General features: G+C 41.9%; 1 protein-coding gene across 1 annotated transcript in view; it reads left to right on the top strand.

The window, feature by feature from the left end:
* Nucleotides 1-2,555: 2,555 nt before the first annotated feature.
* The window catches only part of CRACR2A (calcium release activated channel regulator 2A), a 71,642-nt gene continuing 55,052 nt past the window's right edge, over nucleotides 2,556-19,145 (top strand). The window contains exons 1-4 of the mRNA XM_084617203.1: nucleotides 2,556-2,797; nucleotides 5,635-5,746; nucleotides 10,872-11,046; nucleotides 13,632-13,778. Of these exons, the coding sequence (XP_084473329.1) occupies nucleotides 2,585-2,797; nucleotides 5,635-5,746; nucleotides 10,872-11,046; nucleotides 13,632-13,778 (647 nt within the window). The 5' untranslated portion in view covers nucleotides 2,556-2,584. The remainder of the gene's footprint in view (nucleotides 2,798-5,634; nucleotides 5,747-10,871; nucleotides 11,047-13,631; nucleotides 13,779-19,145) is intronic.

The raw sequence follows: 19,145 nt of genomic DNA, 5'->3' as shown, positions 1-19,145 counted from the left end.
GCCCCTTCCTGCACACCACACCCCTCCTGCACCCCAACCCCTTGCCCTGAGCCCCTTCTTGCACACCGCACCCCTCCCACACCCCGCACTCCCTCCCGCACCCCAACTCCCCGTCCCAGCCCTACATTCATAGCCCTGCATGCAATTTCTCCACCCAGATGGGGATTTCAGGCCAAAAAGTTTGCCCACCCCTGGGCTATATGCATTCTCAGGAATTGATCTCTGCATTTGTAAAGCTCCTATTGCTGTAATATCTAGGCTTTGTTACATTCTTTGAACTCAAAGTGAGCTCTGTTATGACAAATAGTTTCCCAATAGGGGACATTATCATGTGATTACATCTAGAAAATTAGACAGCTCTGCTCTCAGGAAGTGCTTGATGGGAGAGGACCGTCCCTGTGGAGAGAAGACACAGTCTGGATGTTACACTGTCTCAGCTTTGTCTCTTTTTATGCTTGAACACTGAACAAGTTCTCTCCAAAGTGAGACCAAACTCTTCCTCTCAGACCCTGTTTTAGCCACCAGTTACTGTCTTGCAGAAGAACCTCGCTGGGTCTTCTTCCACTCTGTCCCTTGGGGACTGTCTCAGGAAAAAGTTTAGTTTTGGGGAGTGTCCTGAATGTGGTATAACTCAGGCTCATTCTGTCTCTCTTGGTAGGGTGGGTCATAGCCTGGAGCCTTGTGTGTAGAAAACATTGATTTTGGCTGCTGAGAGTTTGAGGCAGGGTTCTGTCAGCTCTAATGTCCTAGGGGGTTTGAAGCTGCCCCAGCAGGTAACAGAGAAGTTGTTTCCAAGATTGTGCCAGCATAGGCCATTAAGGGCCTTAGAAACTAGATTTTTCAAGGGTACTCAAGTGCCTAAATATTTTAAAACGCACCTGAATAGGTTAGGCACTTAAGTCCTAGGCCAGATTGAAACCAGTATGAGTTAGGCACTCAATCTGCTTAGACACGTTTGAAAATCCCATTAGGCACCTATCTGCAATTTTTAGGTGCCTAAATACCTTGGTAAATCTGGCCCTTAGTGATCAGGACAAATATTCCAGAACTGGAACTAAACGGGTAGCCAGTGCAGGCTGACAAGCATATATGTTACATGCTCTCTTTGACCTGTTCCACTAAGGCTATATCTACACTACACAGCTTGTCGTGACATGGCTGTGTTGCTACAGCAGTGCCGCTAAAAGTCGTACTGTGCAGCCACTGTTTGTCGGCTCTCCTGCCGACAAAAAAACTTCCACTCCCAACGAGCGGCGTTTGCTGCCAACAAAGCGCTATTCGCACTGGCGCTTGCCGTTAGCAAAACTTTTGTCTTTCGGGGCAGAGGGGAATTTAACACAGCTGAAAGACAAAAGTTTTGTCGCTCAATTGCCCGTGTAGACATAGCCTTAGGAGTCAGGCACTGTGGAATGGAGAAGCTGCAGTTTTTCTTGGATTTCACTTTCAATCCCAAGTACAGCCCACTGTTATACTTCACTGGAATAGAAGAAGGGAACTGATGCCCCTCTCATTCACGCTAGTTTTACATTGGAGTAATTGCATTGAATTCAATGAAGTTTCTCCTGATTTATACCAGTGTGTGATCAGACCTATTCTCTTTAAGAGACCAAAATATGGAAAGAAACTTCACATGAAGGAACTCAAACTATGTCTGAGCCCATAGGCATAAAGTTTTTTAAAAAATCTTGTCTTTTGCAAATCCTCTTCTCTTTGCGCTGATGCTCTGTGTAGCATAATTTAAATTGGTTTAGATAGAAAAAGAAAAAGAAAATCCAATGTTGTTTATATCAGACCACTCAGAATAAATTAAGATAAAAACCATATATCTCCAGACTTTTGATTAAGAATATTTTCTTATGGGTAGCATAAGATATACTTTCCCAAACGCTGCTGGGAAAAGGGCTTGGGTACTATTCAAAATATCAACTCAAAACATGCCAAGAAAATTGACTGTATAATTGTTCTTATGGTTCCAGTGAATATTCGAAAACACATGCTGTAAGGGGCAGCCTAAATAGACATTTCAAAATTCCATATGTCCATTTTCTTGTTCTCTCTCAGCTCCATTTATTTCCTTTAAAAAAACTGACTCATCGATTTCCATCAGTCTTCGTTATTTTGCATAAGAATATGCCATATTCCAAAAGCTTAAGGGACTGCACACAAACTATGAGTCTTGGCAGTCGATAATTAAGCAGAAAGAATGCCAAGTGAGTACTTGTAGTGACTATAAATTGTTCTTTTCCTTTTTTTTAATTTGCCCATACTTTGTATTTTCTTGTTGTTCACATGAATTAGTTGTCTATATTGCTCATTAGACGGGCTGATTTTGTATTGAGATTCCTTTCAGTCGTAGATCTTTTTCCCTTCCTCGTTCACCATTTTCCGTGTGCTCTAGTGTGGTCTATTAATGGAATAGATCATGGTAGGCATTTTCAAAAAGCTTTTTTCTTCTCCTAGGCTTCAGTGGCTAATTAAAGAGGTCGTTGCTAAGAGATGATGGAAAGCATCATTGAGAGGCTCTGATGTGCTCTTTCTTACCTTCAGCATACAGGTTTTGGACCAGAGTCTGGGAGTAAATGGGATGGCAGCGTCCCAGAATACTTCTGTGACCAGACCTGTGACAACGGACAGAATAAAAGGGGACTGTGCCAGTCCTGGGCCACTAGGAGATACAGAGTGGAGCAGGACAGAACAGGACCTCGGGCAACAACTAGCCATGTTGGGGAAAGCACACGAGTTCTTTCAGATCTGTGATGTGGAGGGCAAAGGCTTCATCGCTCGGCGTGACATGCAGGTAAATCAAAATTGGTGAAATGATGCAGTACAATAGTTTTACCATATACAAACCAACACGTAAAATGGAAGCTCAAAGCAAATGTACAATTTATAAAACGCAAATCAATTGATTTTCCTTTTCACTTTAACTGGAGTAACTCCACTGACTTCATTGGGGGTTACTCCTGATTTACAGCAGAATCAGAAATGTGTTTAGTTCATCTATTTTCTCTTACATATTTTGTCAACAAATGCCATTCCAAGCCATTCATCCTCTTTCCCCAACCAGTAAAATGGTACAAAAACTCAGTCGGAACATATTTCTAAATACACTTATGCAAACAAAAGTGTACTCTATGTTATTTTGATATGTTCACATTGTGCTTATTAAATCAATGTTTTGTGGAAATAATTTTAAAATGTAAGGGGCCTAATTCTGATCCCATTGAATTCAATGGCAAAATGCCATTGATGCTACGGAGAACAGGATCAGGACCATGCTGTGAAAATGTGCAGAGGGATATTCTATCATGTATGTTGTGGAAAACAACAACAACCCACTCTGAGCTAGTCATGTTTTACATGCAGAGCACTCCTTGGGTGTATTCATTAATTTTTTACTTCAGTGCTAATGGATTAAATAGAATTTAGGAGCAGTAGCAAAGTAGTGACAGTGGAAATGTCTTAAATACAATTTTTGGAGGATTTAATACCTTCACATACAAAGCTGCTTAGTGTAATAGTCAAAAGTGCCCAACACATTGAGAATTACCCATTCTGAAAAAACAAATCAATGCTCAGGTTATTGCCAGTTGCAGGTTTTCTGTTGTGTGTATTTATGGATTTTTTCAAGTTACTTGTTTAAAAAAAATGTTAGAATAAACATTTACTGTTGGTTGTAGTGCTTACTACACTGTGTAGTCCCACTGAAGTAATTGAAATCACAGTAGTAAGTGTGTTATTCCTGGTAGTAAATGTTTGAACATTTGGACCATTAGGCATCTTCCTGGATCACCATTTTGTTTTATTTATGTATATGGATTAAAATGGTAAAAAGAAAGTAGGATTTAATTTTTAATACAAGAGAACCCTCACATATTTTCAAACTTTAATGTCTGTTGCTACAGAGAGGGTAACAGATATTTATTCCCATTCAGGTCTGAGTTCTACACTTACAGAGGAAATGTAACTCTATTTGCTGTGAGCTTCTGAGAAGGGTGTTAGAGAACTTCTTTGAGTTGCAAAGAGAAGAACGTAATTTTGTCTTTGATTTCACAACATGAAACAGCTCTTTCAGGAGCTGTTTAGCATGCATGATGAGCTTTATATATGAGTAAATCTCCAATTCATTTAAAAATAGATATAAAGGGCACTAGGACTCAGTGACATGAAACCACTTGAAATGGCATTGCATTTTGCTTATTTTTGTTTCCAGCTAAGCGGATTAAAGATGAAATTACAAAAACATCCTTTTTGAAAACACCGGGCCTGATTCTCCTCTCACTAAACCATTATGTAAATCTAGAGTAATGTCACTGAAATCAATGCAGTTTCACTGGTGTAAAATTGAGGTGGGATCAAGTCTCTCCCTTTGACTTTATATTCTACCTGAGGTTAAAAGTTGAGAATTAAAAAAATACAGAGTCCAGCAAATTGTGAAGTTATAGTTTCTCCATTAGTGTTAGCTCAGATACTCAGAGCCTGCTTGTCACGGAGTGGCTGTCCCCTTTAAATGAGGCAGGTCCAGTTCCCCTGTGGTAGAACCAGTGCTCCCAGCTTGGCCAGTTAGGAGGGAGGGGCAGCACATAGATCTGGGGGAAAAGGTCTCCAGGGAGAAAGCGCAGAGAGCTGGTGCTCAGTTAAAAGAACATAGGAGAATCTTTCAGTTGGCCCTGAAGCAGGAAAGACTGAGAGAGGCAAAGGGAAAATCCTCTGGGAGCTGTAGCCCAGGGTGTGCTGAGGAATTGTTTTCATTGGTTGTGGTTTTTAAACCTATGTCTGGGAAATAAAACTGCCTGGAAAGAGACTCTGGATATGGCAGTGGGTCTTTTAAGGCACTGGCTTGTCCTCAGCCCACATGTTGCTCCACTGAAGTCAATGGGAATCTTCTCAATATCCCACCCACATATACAGAGCAGGTCTTGCCCTGTTTATCCTTTAAAGCGAGGTAACCACCACGCCCATTCAGATGAGGGGAGCCTTGCTCTTGCTAGTTCTTTAACTACTACTTTTTTGAATCCCATAATCTATTCATCCCTGAACACAACTCTACGTCTGTGATATCAGACTCTTGCAGTAACATATACTGCAGATTAATTTATATCCCATTATGTCACTCTGATTTTTAAATAACTTTCATATTGTTCTGATCCATTTTTGTCTCACTGATTCCATATCAGATTTGCTCAGTTTCCAAATAAAAGAGGAGACACCATGAAAAAGAAAATATAATATAAAATAGTTTTATGTTTATTATAATAAAAATTAAATTACCCTAGCAAATAATGTACAAATATAAAATATATATTTAAATACATTTCAATAATAAAATAAAAATAATATTTAAAATAATAAAATAGAGAGGTAAATTAAATTAAAAAATAAAATAGTAACATAAAGATTAATAGAATTGTCAACACCAAAATGTTTTATTTAGAAAAATCTGAAATGTTTCATTTCAAACTTTTCAAAATGGATTTTTTTGGGGGGGGGTGAGAGGAATTTCCGTTTTGTAGGAAACTTAAGAGTTCTCTCATTCTAAATTACTGTTGTTCTTGTCTTGCTCTTCAGATTCTTCTCTTCCACTAACCACTTTTATAATAAATAGTGTAATGGAGGCATGGTTTGTCATTTCAGAGACTTCATGGTGAGCTACCTCTTAGCCTGGAGGAGCTGGAGAAAGTTTTTGATACTCTGGATGCAGATGGCAACGGTTCACTTACGCCAGAGGAGTTCACAACAGGATTAAGTGAGTTTTGAAATGCAAATCTGTGTATACCTCCATCCATGTTCAGTACTTCACAGACATGTAAGGAGACATGGTTCCCTAAGGAACCTGCAGTGTAGTTCTGATGCATGCAGTCAACCCTGCACAAAAGGCCCCTCTGACATACCTGAGCACAGTTCTGTTCCACCGTTATTAGAAGACCTCCTCCATTATGCAATTAATTTTTGTCAGGCACTTGATTAGTTGCTTCAGAGAGGTTTCATGGCACCAGAAAGGAGTTCTAGGGGATGCCTTGTCAGTAGGTCTGGTCAAAATTTTTCCATCTAAACTGTTTTTCAAGGGAAAATTAGGTTTTCTACTAAACAACATTTTTCACAAGAAGGGTCAGCTTTCCATGGAAAATTTTGATTTTTCAGCCGCCCTCCCCCCCCCCAAAAATGAATGGCCCAAACCCAAAATATTTTGATTAGGGAAGATTGCCACAGTGCTTCAAGGGAGCTGTAGTTTGGATGCCTCATGTTCCCATTCTCCTCCGTGGCTTGGGCTCCCTGGCTGGACTGCATCTTTAATGTTGCACCATGGCCAAAAACTCCCTTGGAACCACTGCCTCACCCTCCAAGAAGGTGTATCCTGATATCATCATAGCACAGGGAGCCTGGCCTGTAGCCGATAATGGGGGCATGACTTTGTAATGATGTATTACAAAGTCCCATGAGATAGAACAGCAACATTTCTGAATCAAAATATTTTGGTTTTTGTATTTCCAGGGGGGGGAAAAATCAGAATTTTCAGCTGAAAACTTCCCCATTTTTCAACCAATTCTATTTTTAGGAGATGAGTGCTGAAATACTTTGGGGAAGAAGTGTGTTTACAGGACAGGCCAGAGGCTTGCTCAGGCTCCCACCAAAATCAATGGAAAAATACCATTGAAGACAAGAGGGAGGCTGACTGATTTGTGAGAAGGAGGATAGGGTTCTAAACATTCAGGACTGGCATGGAAAAAGACAGGAAGCCAAGAGTGGGAGAAATACACAAAAAAGGGCTGGAAGGAGGGAGGTTTGGGAAGAGTGCAGGGAGTCAGAGGGCCAGTTGGAGTGAGAGAGACTGAAGGGGCAGAGTTCTGAAGGACTGTGAAGATGAAGATGAGAAGCTTTAACTTGATGTCAAATGGAAGAGGAAGCTGCTGAAAGAGATTTGAAGAGTGAGGAGCTATCGGTAGAGCAGTCAGAGAGGAGAAAGATCTTCAGGGCAGTGGTTTGGATTGACTGGAGGGAGAGACAAGGGAAGCTATCCAGTTCTGTGATGAAAATACTGTAGATACTATAGAGACTAACCAATTTATTTGAGCATAAGCTTTCGTGAGCTACAGCTCACTTCATCGGATGCACCTGTAGACACTATGTATTTTGCAGACAGTTTCATGGTCAAATTTTCTTCTCAGATGTACATGGCTCCCATTTACTCCAATGGTCCTGAATCCAAGGCCAGAATGTGGTCTGCTGTTTCTAAACACATGCACTGGGCCAGATTCTTAGCTGGCATAAACCAGCATCAACTTACAGCTAACAATCTGATCCACTGTGAATATTTTAATAATCGTTTGGCCATCATGATGCTACAATTATGATGTGTTTCTGCATCAGCAATAGGCATGAGATTTTAGAAATGTATGTAACTCAAGACAGATACGGAAAAGTCCTGAGTAGGTAGAAGGAGCTTCCTTAAGTCAACAGATTTTTGCAAATATGTAAAGTTGAATGGGGAAAAAGCAGCTCAAGGAAGATCTAAGTTTGATTGAGAAGTACATTAGGGGCTCAGCTGGGGATCCATTGTAGGCCAAGATCTGATAACATGCTGAAAAAGCAAAATATTAAAATATCAGGTAAAATTATTATTAATACCTATTATGTATTTATTTTATTATGCCGGATCCTTCCATTTTTATTCAGTCCTTACTCAGACAAACCCACTTTGAAGTCAAAGGGAACTGAGGATGCTCAGTGCCTCTGGAAATCAAAACACTTATTTATGAGTTTGAGTGCCTGAATCTTGTTACCAGATGTGCCTGTTACTTTGGGGTACGCTCTTCTGGGGGAGTGGGGCTCTGTAATTCTATCAATGTACTGCTTATGTCACTTGTGAGTTCATATGGAGCTCTACTTTTCCCTTCTGCAAGTCCCCTTCCCAATGGAGCTACCCTGCAGGACCTAGGTTCCCCAGGGCTGGGTTCCTCCAGCCCTAGAATGAGATGAACACACACACACACACGCACTAACAGAACCAGTCTGAGCGGACCGGATCAATCAGCACCCTCCAGCTGATCCCCTCATGTGTCCCTGTACTCAATGGGCTGGGTTAAGCAGCACTTTCAAGCTGTCACCCTTATGCGCCCCTGGTCTCAATAGCCTGGGCTGAGCATCACTTTCAGCTGCCTCCTGCCCCCATGTACCACAGGTTTAACATGTCCCTATCCCACTTTCACGTTACACTTGTACTGGGAGTAGCCCACTTGATGAGCAAACCCCACAGGATTTTTGGGCACTACAGGGATCTTTAGCTTAGGTAAAAGAAGCGCTGCTGCAGAGTAAATGGGGGAAGCTAAAAACACAAACGAGTAGAGTTCAGAGAGAGAGAGAGAGAGAAGCAACCAGCTTAACCATAAAAGTTATTTATTGAATAATAGTGATGACTACACAAGGAGGGCTAAACCAAGATAACATACATTATTAAAGATTAATACCTGAGGTAGAAAGCAAAATAAAGAGAGAGAGAAAGAGGGGGTTCTCACCCATTCCATGGAGCTTGAACTGGTCGGGGTTCCCAGGTGATGGTGGTAGCTCAGGGTCCTGAGGGCAGGAGACAGGCAGAGCCCCCAGCACAATCAGTCAGGAGATGGAGTCCCAGTGGAACTGATGCAGTTTGGATTTAAGCATCAGAACACGGACTGGAGGGTGAGTAGGGATTTTTGTAGAGAAAATACAATGGTTCAAGAGAGAACACTAGATCTGTTTATTGGTAAACTGATGACTCAAGGGTTTTCTTTAGGCTAGACAATAGGAGCTGATCACTCTTGGCTCTGGGTGGAGTTTTCTTCCAGGGAGCTCACCAGGCAACTAGGCTGCTTCAGTATTTTGGATATCAATCAAGGATTTATAACTAGAATTGGTCTGATAATTGCTGAGCTGGGTGTGTGCAAGCATAGGTTTATTAGCATCTGGAGCAGGGATTCCCATGATGCAGTGCGTCCCTGCTTTTCTGGTCCAGAATTTAGTGCGGTTCTCTGTTCCTCATTCTTTATGCTAATCCCTGTCCCATCTTTCATGCAGATGAGGCTAGGGGAGTTGTCTCTGTTCTTCATTCTGTATGCTAATGGAGATGTCTTAATCTTGTCTCCCTTGTCAGGACGGGTCTAGGTGTGCCTCCCAATGCCCTTCACTGCTCTCTGCAAGTTTTTTTCTCTGATGGATTTTGGTTTAAACAGAGGCTGGGGGAGAGGGGGTGTCTTTCATGAGTCAGACAGGCTGGATACTAGACCCTGGTTCCCCAAGAACACAAAGCTGACTGGTATCAATCTAGGCATGTAAATTTGAAATTTTTGGCCTGTGTGGCTTATCCAGGGTTAAATGGTGAGTTAAGGGCAAACCCAGGAGTAAAACCCAGAAGCCCTGACTCCAGATCTCTTGCTCTAGTTGTGTTACGAATTACACCTGGTAGGACACGCATTCAACTGCTGCGAATTATACCTTGTAGGACACGCGCACAAATGCTATGAATTACACCTGATAGGACACGCGCACAAATGCTACGAATTACACCTGATAGGACACGCACACCAATGCTACGAATTACACCTGATAGGACACACACAGTTCAAATCTAGGCTGAGGCACAGAAACAAAGTCCACAACTGCAGAGTTCCCAAAAGACACTCAGTTTATTACAGGTTTCAGAGTAACAGCCGTGTTAGTCTGTATTCGCAAAAAGAAAAGGAGTACTTGTGGCACCTTAGAGACTAACCAATTTATTTGAGCATGAGCTTTCGTGAGCTCACGAAAGCTCATGCTCAGATAAATTGGTTAGTCTCTAAGGTGCCACAAGTACTCCTTTTCAGTTTATTACGCTCAAGCGTGGTGCCCCTCTGCTAGCCAAGGGGGGACCCTGAATACAGATTATACAAAGATTATATACTTTTTAGCAAAGCATGTTGCCCTCGTGCATCGGAAACCTTAGCCAATAAACAAACCCTTGTCTTATCTACCACCTATCCCTGCTTGGTGCATTCCTCGTGCTATACCAGTATGTTAATTACACAGCATGGTCCTAAAGCCATGCATCAGTAACTTTTATTATCAGAATGGGAGGCCTCACATCAAGGCCAAGAGACAGGAAGTTAAAGACTGACAAAAACCAAATACTGGGAGTCAAGGCAGGCTGGAGACAAGGAGGAGGATTTTCACAGGGATTCAGTATCTAAGGATCACTCCTCCTGGTGTACGACGTGCTGGCATTTAAACAAAGGTGGGCCCCAAACCAAAATGGAGTCACACGTGCTAACTTTTCCTTAACAAGTTGATAGGCCACATTCCCTCTTCAAAACGAGAAAACTAGCGTTTTCCTTCCTACCCAAACTCTGTTTGTTGTGAAGTTCAGTCGTGGGGACTGTCTGCAGTTGGAGCTGAGGGTGTGACGGCCAGCTCATGTAGGCATAGTTGTACTAGCTCCAGTGTTCGATTTGTCATGAAAGAGGTGCTGGGGCTCAGCTCTGGCCAGTCCTGGCACAAATTAAGCCCTGGCTAGCTCTCATTGAGCTGGCATTAAAAATAGTAATGTAGCAGTGATAAGAGGTGGCATGGGCTAGCCATACAGAGAACAAACCTGCCCGAACCCAGTGGGTACATACTTGGTGCTGCTAGCCCATGCAGCACCGTGCCACTACCCATGCTGCCCCGGCTCCACTACTATGGTTAGTGCTCTAATTCAATGACCACTAGCATGAGTACGTCTACATGAGCTGGAAATCACACCCCCAGCTCTGAGTGTAGAGACAGCCTGGGAGAGCCTGCTAACAAATGTCACTGTTTCTTTTAATGACTTCTAGTTACTCTGTAAACGGATTTTTAAAATGATGTACATCTTTAAATTTTAGGTCAGTTTTTGTTTGGGCAGATGGCCTCTGTGAATGAAATGCATGAGTCTGACAATGAAAATGTCTATCAGTCTAAGTGGGAAGAGAACTGTGCTAAAGCTGATGAGGAGGACGACGAGGACCGGCAGTTCTCAGATCTGATGGACCGGCTTGGAACTAACAAGATCTTAGAAGAGTAAGTCATACCAGCCGCAGTATCGACAATGTACAATTCATTATCTTTTATGATTTAGCTCTACATTTGTTAGAAAACCCTGGGCCTGATTCTCTTCTCATTTACACCCACTGTGCACTGGTGTGTCAACCTTGACTTCAGTGGAGATGCATTTGACTAACTGCACAGAGAGATCCAGAATTAGGGCCCCTTGCGATGTAGCGATCTCATATCATTCCTTGGCTGCTGCAAGTGATGGAATTAAAAAAACCCTGCATGCAAAATAGAGCAGGTCAGAAAAAACCCCTGAGAGCCACGCAGTTGTGCCTCATGAGGATAACACAGTTAAACTCTCATAGTCACATGCCTTTGTGCCATGTGGGAGCAACACAAATGAAGCACTGATGCGGCACATGTTCTGAAAGTACATAATATTGATATGCTATCTGTGTATTCAAAAATGGCATAATTTGCAAATAAAGAATCCTTGGAGAGCAATCCTTTGGCAAAGACCACTTAAATTGCCTTTATATCAATTAAGAATAACAAAAATCGTGAGTTCTCTTTCAGACCGGTGTGGTTATTAATGATTATTAATAATAATCATTAATCATTTACATTGCGGTAGCATCTACGAGCTCCAGTAATAGACCAGGACCCTATTGTGCAAGGTGCTGTACAAACACAGGACAAAAAGATGATGACTGCCCCCCAGGGGCTTTCAGTCTGTTTGTGTGACATTTGTCAATTAAATAAAATTACTGCTCTAAAATATGAAGTTGTCAGAATGCTGAATGCTGTGATATTTTTTCTTTTTACCTCTAACATCATTTTCATTCTGATCTCTCCAAATGATTTTGAATTAGTCTGTTTGTCTTTCCTCCACTGAAGCTTACCAGGCATTATCCAGTAAACACTAGATACATACTGTTCAGTAAGGCTAATTCAGGAACATGCTGATTGTTAAAATAGCCATCAGGTCTTACATGTTCCTGTGGGGCATTTCAAACACAAACTGTGAGTTTAGTGATTCTCTGAAAGCTCCCATTTGTGAGGGAAACAAGATGTAAAGAAATTGTGCGGAGGGCAAGAAAAGAGACCATAGCTTTGATTTGTTTATTCACTGAAAGACAAGTTTCCTATCCAAGTTTACACAGATAGGCTGTGCCTTACTTTCATTTTTAAGAGTTAGAATAATTGTGAAATGTTTTGTGTTTCATACTGCCCAGTTCTATGCTGTATATAATTGAGACAAGGTCGTCTACAAGATATATTTATAAGCTAATGGAATGACGTGCAGAAAACTGACTGCAAAAATATGCTGGACATGCAAGAGCCTCCCTAGTTGTGATCACTGAGCAGTGTGGTGTGTAGGCCAAAGTCCACTAAAGTCGGTAATGGGAGTCTTTCTGTTGAGTTCAGTGGGCTTTCACTCAGTCCCTAGATACTTGATTCTAAGGTAGAGTTCAGAATATTAATTTACAATGTGGTTGTCTCTGCTCCTCTAGGGCCTTGATCCTACAGGTCCTTTCATGGTGTACAGAAGTGGTAAACAAGCTTATATTCTAGTTCAAGCGGGAATGGAGGCTATGCAAGTGCACATGTATGGTTGAGCACAGGAGAAAAGAGAGGGTGTGGGTGGAGAATGGGCAAGTCTCACAGGATGTGGCCTTAAGTGATCCTCTTCATACTATAGAGGTTCTTAGCTATCCTCTCTAAATCCTACTCCCTGTAATAGGCAGGAGTAGGTTGGCAGCTGTGCAGCAGGGCTTTCATTCCTGCAGGATCAGATTCCCCTGCTTTTCCTGTCATACTCACCACTTTTTACCTTGAATTTATACAAGCAACACTCCACCCCTGCACTGTCCAGGATGGAGCCTTTAATGTGCATGCAAAATAGAGCAGGTCAGAATAATGGAATATGAAATTCACAGGAATTTTGGCAAATCTGAAAGTGCCTTTTATCCTGTTGTGTTTTGCAATGATCCAATGTTTCATTTTTGGCAAATGTTTTTAAATAAAACATGTTTTGGTTTTGAAATGGGAGATTTCTGAAAATGAAATGCTTCAATTTTGAAACAGTCCCACCCTGGAACTAAGCTGATCAAACATAATTGGTGAAGTGGAAGACCATGGATAAAATTTTCAAGTGTGTAAGTGACTTAGGAGCCCAAGTTGGCACTTCGGAGCTTACGTCTCATTGACTTTCAATGAAAAAGGCTTTAAGTGAGTTTGCCCTCTGTCCAGCTCCCACTGGAAGCAGTGGGAGTCTCTCCGCTGACTGCAATCAGAGCTGGATCAGGGCCTGCATCAGTAGTAATAAAACATGTATCTCTTCTCTAGCCTAACAATAAATCTTTTGCAACCACTAATTAGATATAGTTTCTGTGGTATCCATTATAAAAGGAAGCTCTGACCCCTCCTTGTGGAACAGTCTAAGAGATTTTATATCACAGTCTAGGGATTTCAGTAATGCTCTGAATGACGCATATATTTAGAGAAGACCTAATAACTAAGAATGAGCTGCTGAAATTTTCTTTGTGTTACTAGGCTGCTGCAAACATCTCCTAACAAACGCTTTATTCTCTTTTCTTTTCATCCCTCAGCGAGAGAAACGTAAGACAACTTTGGTCACAACTGAGAAAAGATGAACCTCGTTTACTTTCCAGTTTTGAAGAGTTCCTGGTCAGAGTTTTCTCCCAGCTCCAAGAAGCTGATAATGAAAAGAATGAATTGGAGTGTGCCCTGAAAAAGTTTGTACATCTGTTTGTTGTGTTCTTTCTGTAGTGCTTCAGATGTATTACATGCTACTTGCCATCAAAATCCAACAGGGGTTTCATCAACCAGTCAGCTTGCTGGGGAATTAAAGATTATCTACTGATCAGAGGTATTTTAAAGCAAACATTAGCCAGTCATCACTAGAGCTGGTCAAATTATTTGCAGCAGAACTAATTGGCTGGATTTAACTCTTCCTTTCCTATTCACTAATTGTCTTGTCTGAAATTCTTTCACAAATGTCTATTATTTCATTCTGGTTTTAACAAACTACAGCTACAATTATGGTGACCATTCCCAGACAGCCACCATAAAAAAGTATGATTACAAAAGCATAATGCATCAGATTTACCGGTACACTCTGGCTGCTTTGCAGCACACCATGCAAAACAGCTGTAAACCCAGTTTAGCTTGCCGGTTAAATTGGATTTACAGCTGCTTTATGATGATGGAGCAGCACAAAGCAATCACGAAGTTCCAGTGAATCTGGCCCAGTATGATGAAAACACAGACCAACCTTTCTACTCAGTTAAAATTCTGGAAGAGTAATGTCATACATAAAACAAGTGGAGCACACAGTGATGCTTATAGTTAAAGTTCCACATACGGTTTCATTATAAATTGTAATTTTCAGATGCTTATAACTTTGGCAAGCTTTTACCTTTCAGGCTGAAATTTAACAAATTTATTCCCAGCCTAGGAGTGTGTTTTCCTGGAAAGTTTGAGCAGAAATGATGTAGTCATTTTTGAGAACAAAGAGTGTGAAATAAGAGACACTTTTTTTTAAAATGGCAGCTCTAGTGCCTTAGTGGAATGTGGTGTGTGACGGGATGTTCCACTCACCGCTAGGATGGCACCTTCTCCTAGTCACACTGGGGAATAGCTAGCCAGGTGAATGCCTCTTCCCACAGTTGCACACCATCTCTCTGCCTCTTTTTCTGGGTCAGAGGCTCCTCTCTCGCTCCACATACTGCTGCTGCCTCTTCATGACTTAGCCCTCCAGCCAGGTCATTGTATGTGCTTCCCCCTTCCAGGATACCAAAGTCTTTCAAAGTGTCTCTCCATACCAGCAGTCTCAGGCAGTCTTCTCCTTCACTGCTCCAGGGTGCCACTCCCTCAGTGGCTGGACGGGGAACCGAGGCCCACCATCCACTTCAGGTTCTGGCTCAGGGACCCTCTAGCCAGTCAAGGTTCCCCCCTGGACCTTACTGGCTTTCCCTGAGCCCTCACCTACCATCTGCCACTTCATTTTCTCTGGGTTTCCCAACCTCCTTACTCCTCTCTCCCAGGGAGTAACTATGGGCTACCTGTCCTTATAGCCTCCAAACACTCCTTCCGTCTTCCAAAGAGTAACTGCATCCTTTCCCAGCAGCCCCCTTCTGCTTCCAATTTCCTGTCTTTACAGTCCCAGCCCAGCTCCTTCTTCCTCAGCTGGGCTCCCTCACTCAATCAGGGGATTGCCGGCCACCTGATTCATAGAATCATAGAATATCAGGGTTGGAAGTGACCTCAGGAGATCATCTAGTCCAACCTCCTGCTCAAAGCAGGACCAATCCCCAACTAAATCATCCCAGCCAGGGCTTTGTCAAGCCTGACCTTAAAAAATATCTAAGGAAGGAGATTCCACCACCTCCGTAGTTTCCCTAGATTCCCCTGAGCTGTGACTTGTTGGGCTAATTAGCCCCTCTTCTCACTCTGCATTAAACCTTTTCAGGGGAGGGCGGAGGTTAAACACCCCATCCCATGGTGTGAACCTGAAATTTGACAGGCACATATTCCCCACTTCCAGGAGTGTCTTTGTGTATTCTGGTGAAAATCAGTTGCCCTTTGATCAAGAGATAATGGCTTAAAGAGCATATTGCAAGCATGCACTCTGGTGTCAATGAACTGCCATGTACATTCCATTGACACTATGCCTGCATGGTATGTAACCTGAATGGAAATTTTCATTGAGTAGGTAATCTTTTAACAGTGTTTTGGAATTGTGAACATGTAAGTAAGTTGAGTGGAATATCATTTTTTATATAAAGGTGTATCTGGATCAAGGGCACCACAAGGTGTGCAGGCAGGGGATCCAGGCCCACTCCCTGCCCTTGGCCACTGATGGGAGCTGGAAATTTGGCCCAGATGCCCCTCTATCATGAGAGAGGGGAGGCCACACCAAATTTGAAAGGCACTGCAACTTCACACACCAGGTCACAATGCTACTTACTCAAATTTGGCTCAGCCAACCCAGCATCAGGATGGAGGGGAGGCCATGTCAAATTTGCATGGTGTTGCAACCCCATGTGCTGGGTCACAATGCAATACACTGAAATTTGGCCCAGTCACACACACGCCCTCAGGATGGAGGGGCAACAGGTCCAAATTTGGTAAGGTCCAAATCTGAGTGGCACTATGACCCCATGCACCTGCTTGAACCCCCATCTTTGCAGTCCTTCCAGCAGCCATGGTGCCAGACACTCCTGGAGAAGCAGAGCAGGGGCACCAGGAACCCCCTAGTCTGCAGGAGAGGGAGAGGATTGGATCCAGCTTTTGGTGTTTCCAGGGGAAGTGGAGACACAGGAGGAAGGATGGGGTCTGGGACTCCTAGAACTGCCTGACCCATGGTGGGGATGATGCTCTTCAGCCTGACCACCTCTCTGGGAAAGAGCCTGGGGCTGGGTGTGGGGTGGGAAGACCTCAGAGCTAGGTAGAAGGAGCGAGTCTGAAGCTGAGTGCAGGGCTGTGTGGGGGGAAGAGTGTGGGGCTGGGGGTGGTAGCAGTGGGAGAGTGTCCGGGTCTGGGTGCAGCGTGAGAGTGTGGAGCTTGATGGAGGCAGGGGAGGGAGAGCTGTGGGCCCCCTCCTTAGAACAATTCTGGTCAAGTCCCTGCTGCAGATTATCATCTGTGATGGTGTGTAAGAAGGATACAGAGCTCCAAAGGAGCCCTGCTTCATTTCATGTGATATCTAAAAATGCATATATTGTATAGGACAGAAAAGATCATTCTGCTGCTATCTAGCAAATAGCTGCATATGATGGAAATTCTTTGTTTTATTTTCTCTTAAAAATCAACTCCCAGGAAATTCCATAAAAAAAACTATATTAAAATAACCTTAAGGTTGCAAAATGAAGCACTCAAAATTCAGGAAATGTCCAACTACCCCATAAAACCTTTACTCTAACAGATCCTTTCCCCCGCTACAGGTGTGAATACATTATGATACAGTCTCTTTAATTACACAATTATATGCTTTTTTAATCTGGGAGACCTGCCTCATTCAGTGCTGGTGCTGGATGGTATGCAGAGTATAAGGCATGAGGCTACACTCTGGATAATAAGGATAAATTTAACTTTTGAACACCTGCCTCATTTGCTAAGCACCATCCCATCTATACACGGAATCGGGCAGGGATCCTGAAGAAAAAATAATGTGTGGGCGTGTAGTTAAAGACTGTATCATACTGTATATGTACCCAGGGGCAGAGTTAAGGATTCACAGGCAATGTTAACGTTAACATTCCCTCACTTTTCCAATTTATCTTTTTTAATGTAGTTTTTTGTACGTGATTTTTATGTTCATTTAGTGTAATAAGCCCATATTGGCACAAATTCTACTTGTGCACCTGTGCAACCTCATTGATTTCACTGAGAACTGCATTCATCCATATGGCTTGTGTTGAGATGCATGTTAATATTTATTGGCCCAAAAGTAGATCAGATCTAATCACGGATTTCTTATACAGAGCATGTTTAAAAAAAACAACAACAAACAAACAAACAAAAACACCTCTAACCCTTTAAAGAGTAAACAAAGTTTGTGGTCCTGGGGAAAAACACTCTTACTGGTCTCTGAGGAGCAAATTAAGAAGAAGAGATTTGCATATGTGATCTGATTGGCTAATATTGACATAGTTCCAGATTTTAGTATTGTTATTCTCTGAAGAAATGAAACATAGAAACATACAGATTTATCTTGTCTGTTTTTCAACCAATCATGCCAAAATTTTCTTGCTGTAGGTTACACTAGCCATAATATAACCAGAATGAGAGATTTTTCTCTGCTAAATGTCTATAGTTTCATCTAAATTGAACCTTTCTGTACTTGCTAGCTGTTAGTTTTAGATAAATGATAATGGTTTGCCTCAATATTTTTCTGTCATCACTTCTAGATCATTACTGGAGCACAAACTCACATTCTATTAGTGTTATCACTTAATCAGACAACTCCATGAAAGGTTTCTGAAGAGAAAGTAAACTGTTTTGGACTGAATTTTCAGATGAGCACACACAGAGCAAGTCCTGTTAGTCTTTCCAAACTAAATACCATCACAGTCTGAAAACAGATGTCTTGCTTTTCCTGGCTGCTCCAGAGTTTTAGCTCAGTAAAACAACAGCCAAAATAATACATGTAAACCTACATAAAACTGAATTACCATAAGGAAAATAAATCAGATTGGTAGCATTGTAACCCAAAATGTTTTTTTCATTGGGGTATCTCCCTAATGAATGTGTGATGTGCATTTCATAGATTTTTTAAGATCAAAGGAGACCATTATAATCATTTAGTCTGACCTCCTGCTCTTTATGTAATTTTTCTTTCTTCCCTTTTTTTTTTTTTTTTTGGATTCGTACAATACTAGAAAGGATTTACCCCCCAAGAATATATTAAACCAAATATTATCTGTATGTCGTCTCGATTCAAAGAGATAGCTGGGCTGGTAGCCACACACATGGGATAGCCACCTGTAGTAATAGCCAAACACATGAAAAAAGCCGGCCAAAGCCAAAACTTATGCTTTTGGCATTGACACAGTATTTGATGTTCTATATTCCCAGTGTTTGTTAACTCACTTACTTTCCAATGTTTTTTTCTTAAATGTTATCTTAATTTAGAATTTCTGGCTTCCAAATACTTAGTGGTAATTATTTTTAAATCATACTGTGATGTTTCGGACAATACAGTGATGTTTTGAGGGGTTTTATCCTTTTAGCTATTGATGTACTTATATCTTGCTGGTTTGAAAAGACATAACATATTTGTGTTATTAAATGCCACACAGGTCCTTGAAGAGTTCATAATCTCTGTGACATTTTTGGTGCCTTTTGTAATCTCTTCAGGAGTTCCTTCAGGGCTTATAAACTTGACTGGAGTCCAGGCTTTCACAGCCTCCATAGTGTTGCGCACAAAGTTGGTACTGTGCTTTAACACAAATATCAACATTTTATATTATTTATTTGTATTACAGTAGCACCTAGATTGGGCAATAGCACCTCAGCTGAGACTGCCCCTCCTCCCCCAGTTGCGCTTGTGAATGCATGCAAACACATAGTGTTTGGACCATTCTCTGTTCCAAAGAGCT

This window comes from Lepidochelys olivacea (genome assembly GCF_965140295.1).
Source record: "Lepidochelys olivacea isolate rLepOli2 genome assembly, chromosome: 1".
Classification (NCBI taxonomy): domain Eukaryota; kingdom Metazoa; phylum Chordata; order Testudines; family Cheloniidae; genus Lepidochelys; species Lepidochelys olivacea.
The sequence above is the reverse complement of the archived record's forward strand: the minus strand, read 5'-3'. Positions and strand labels throughout refer to the sequence as shown.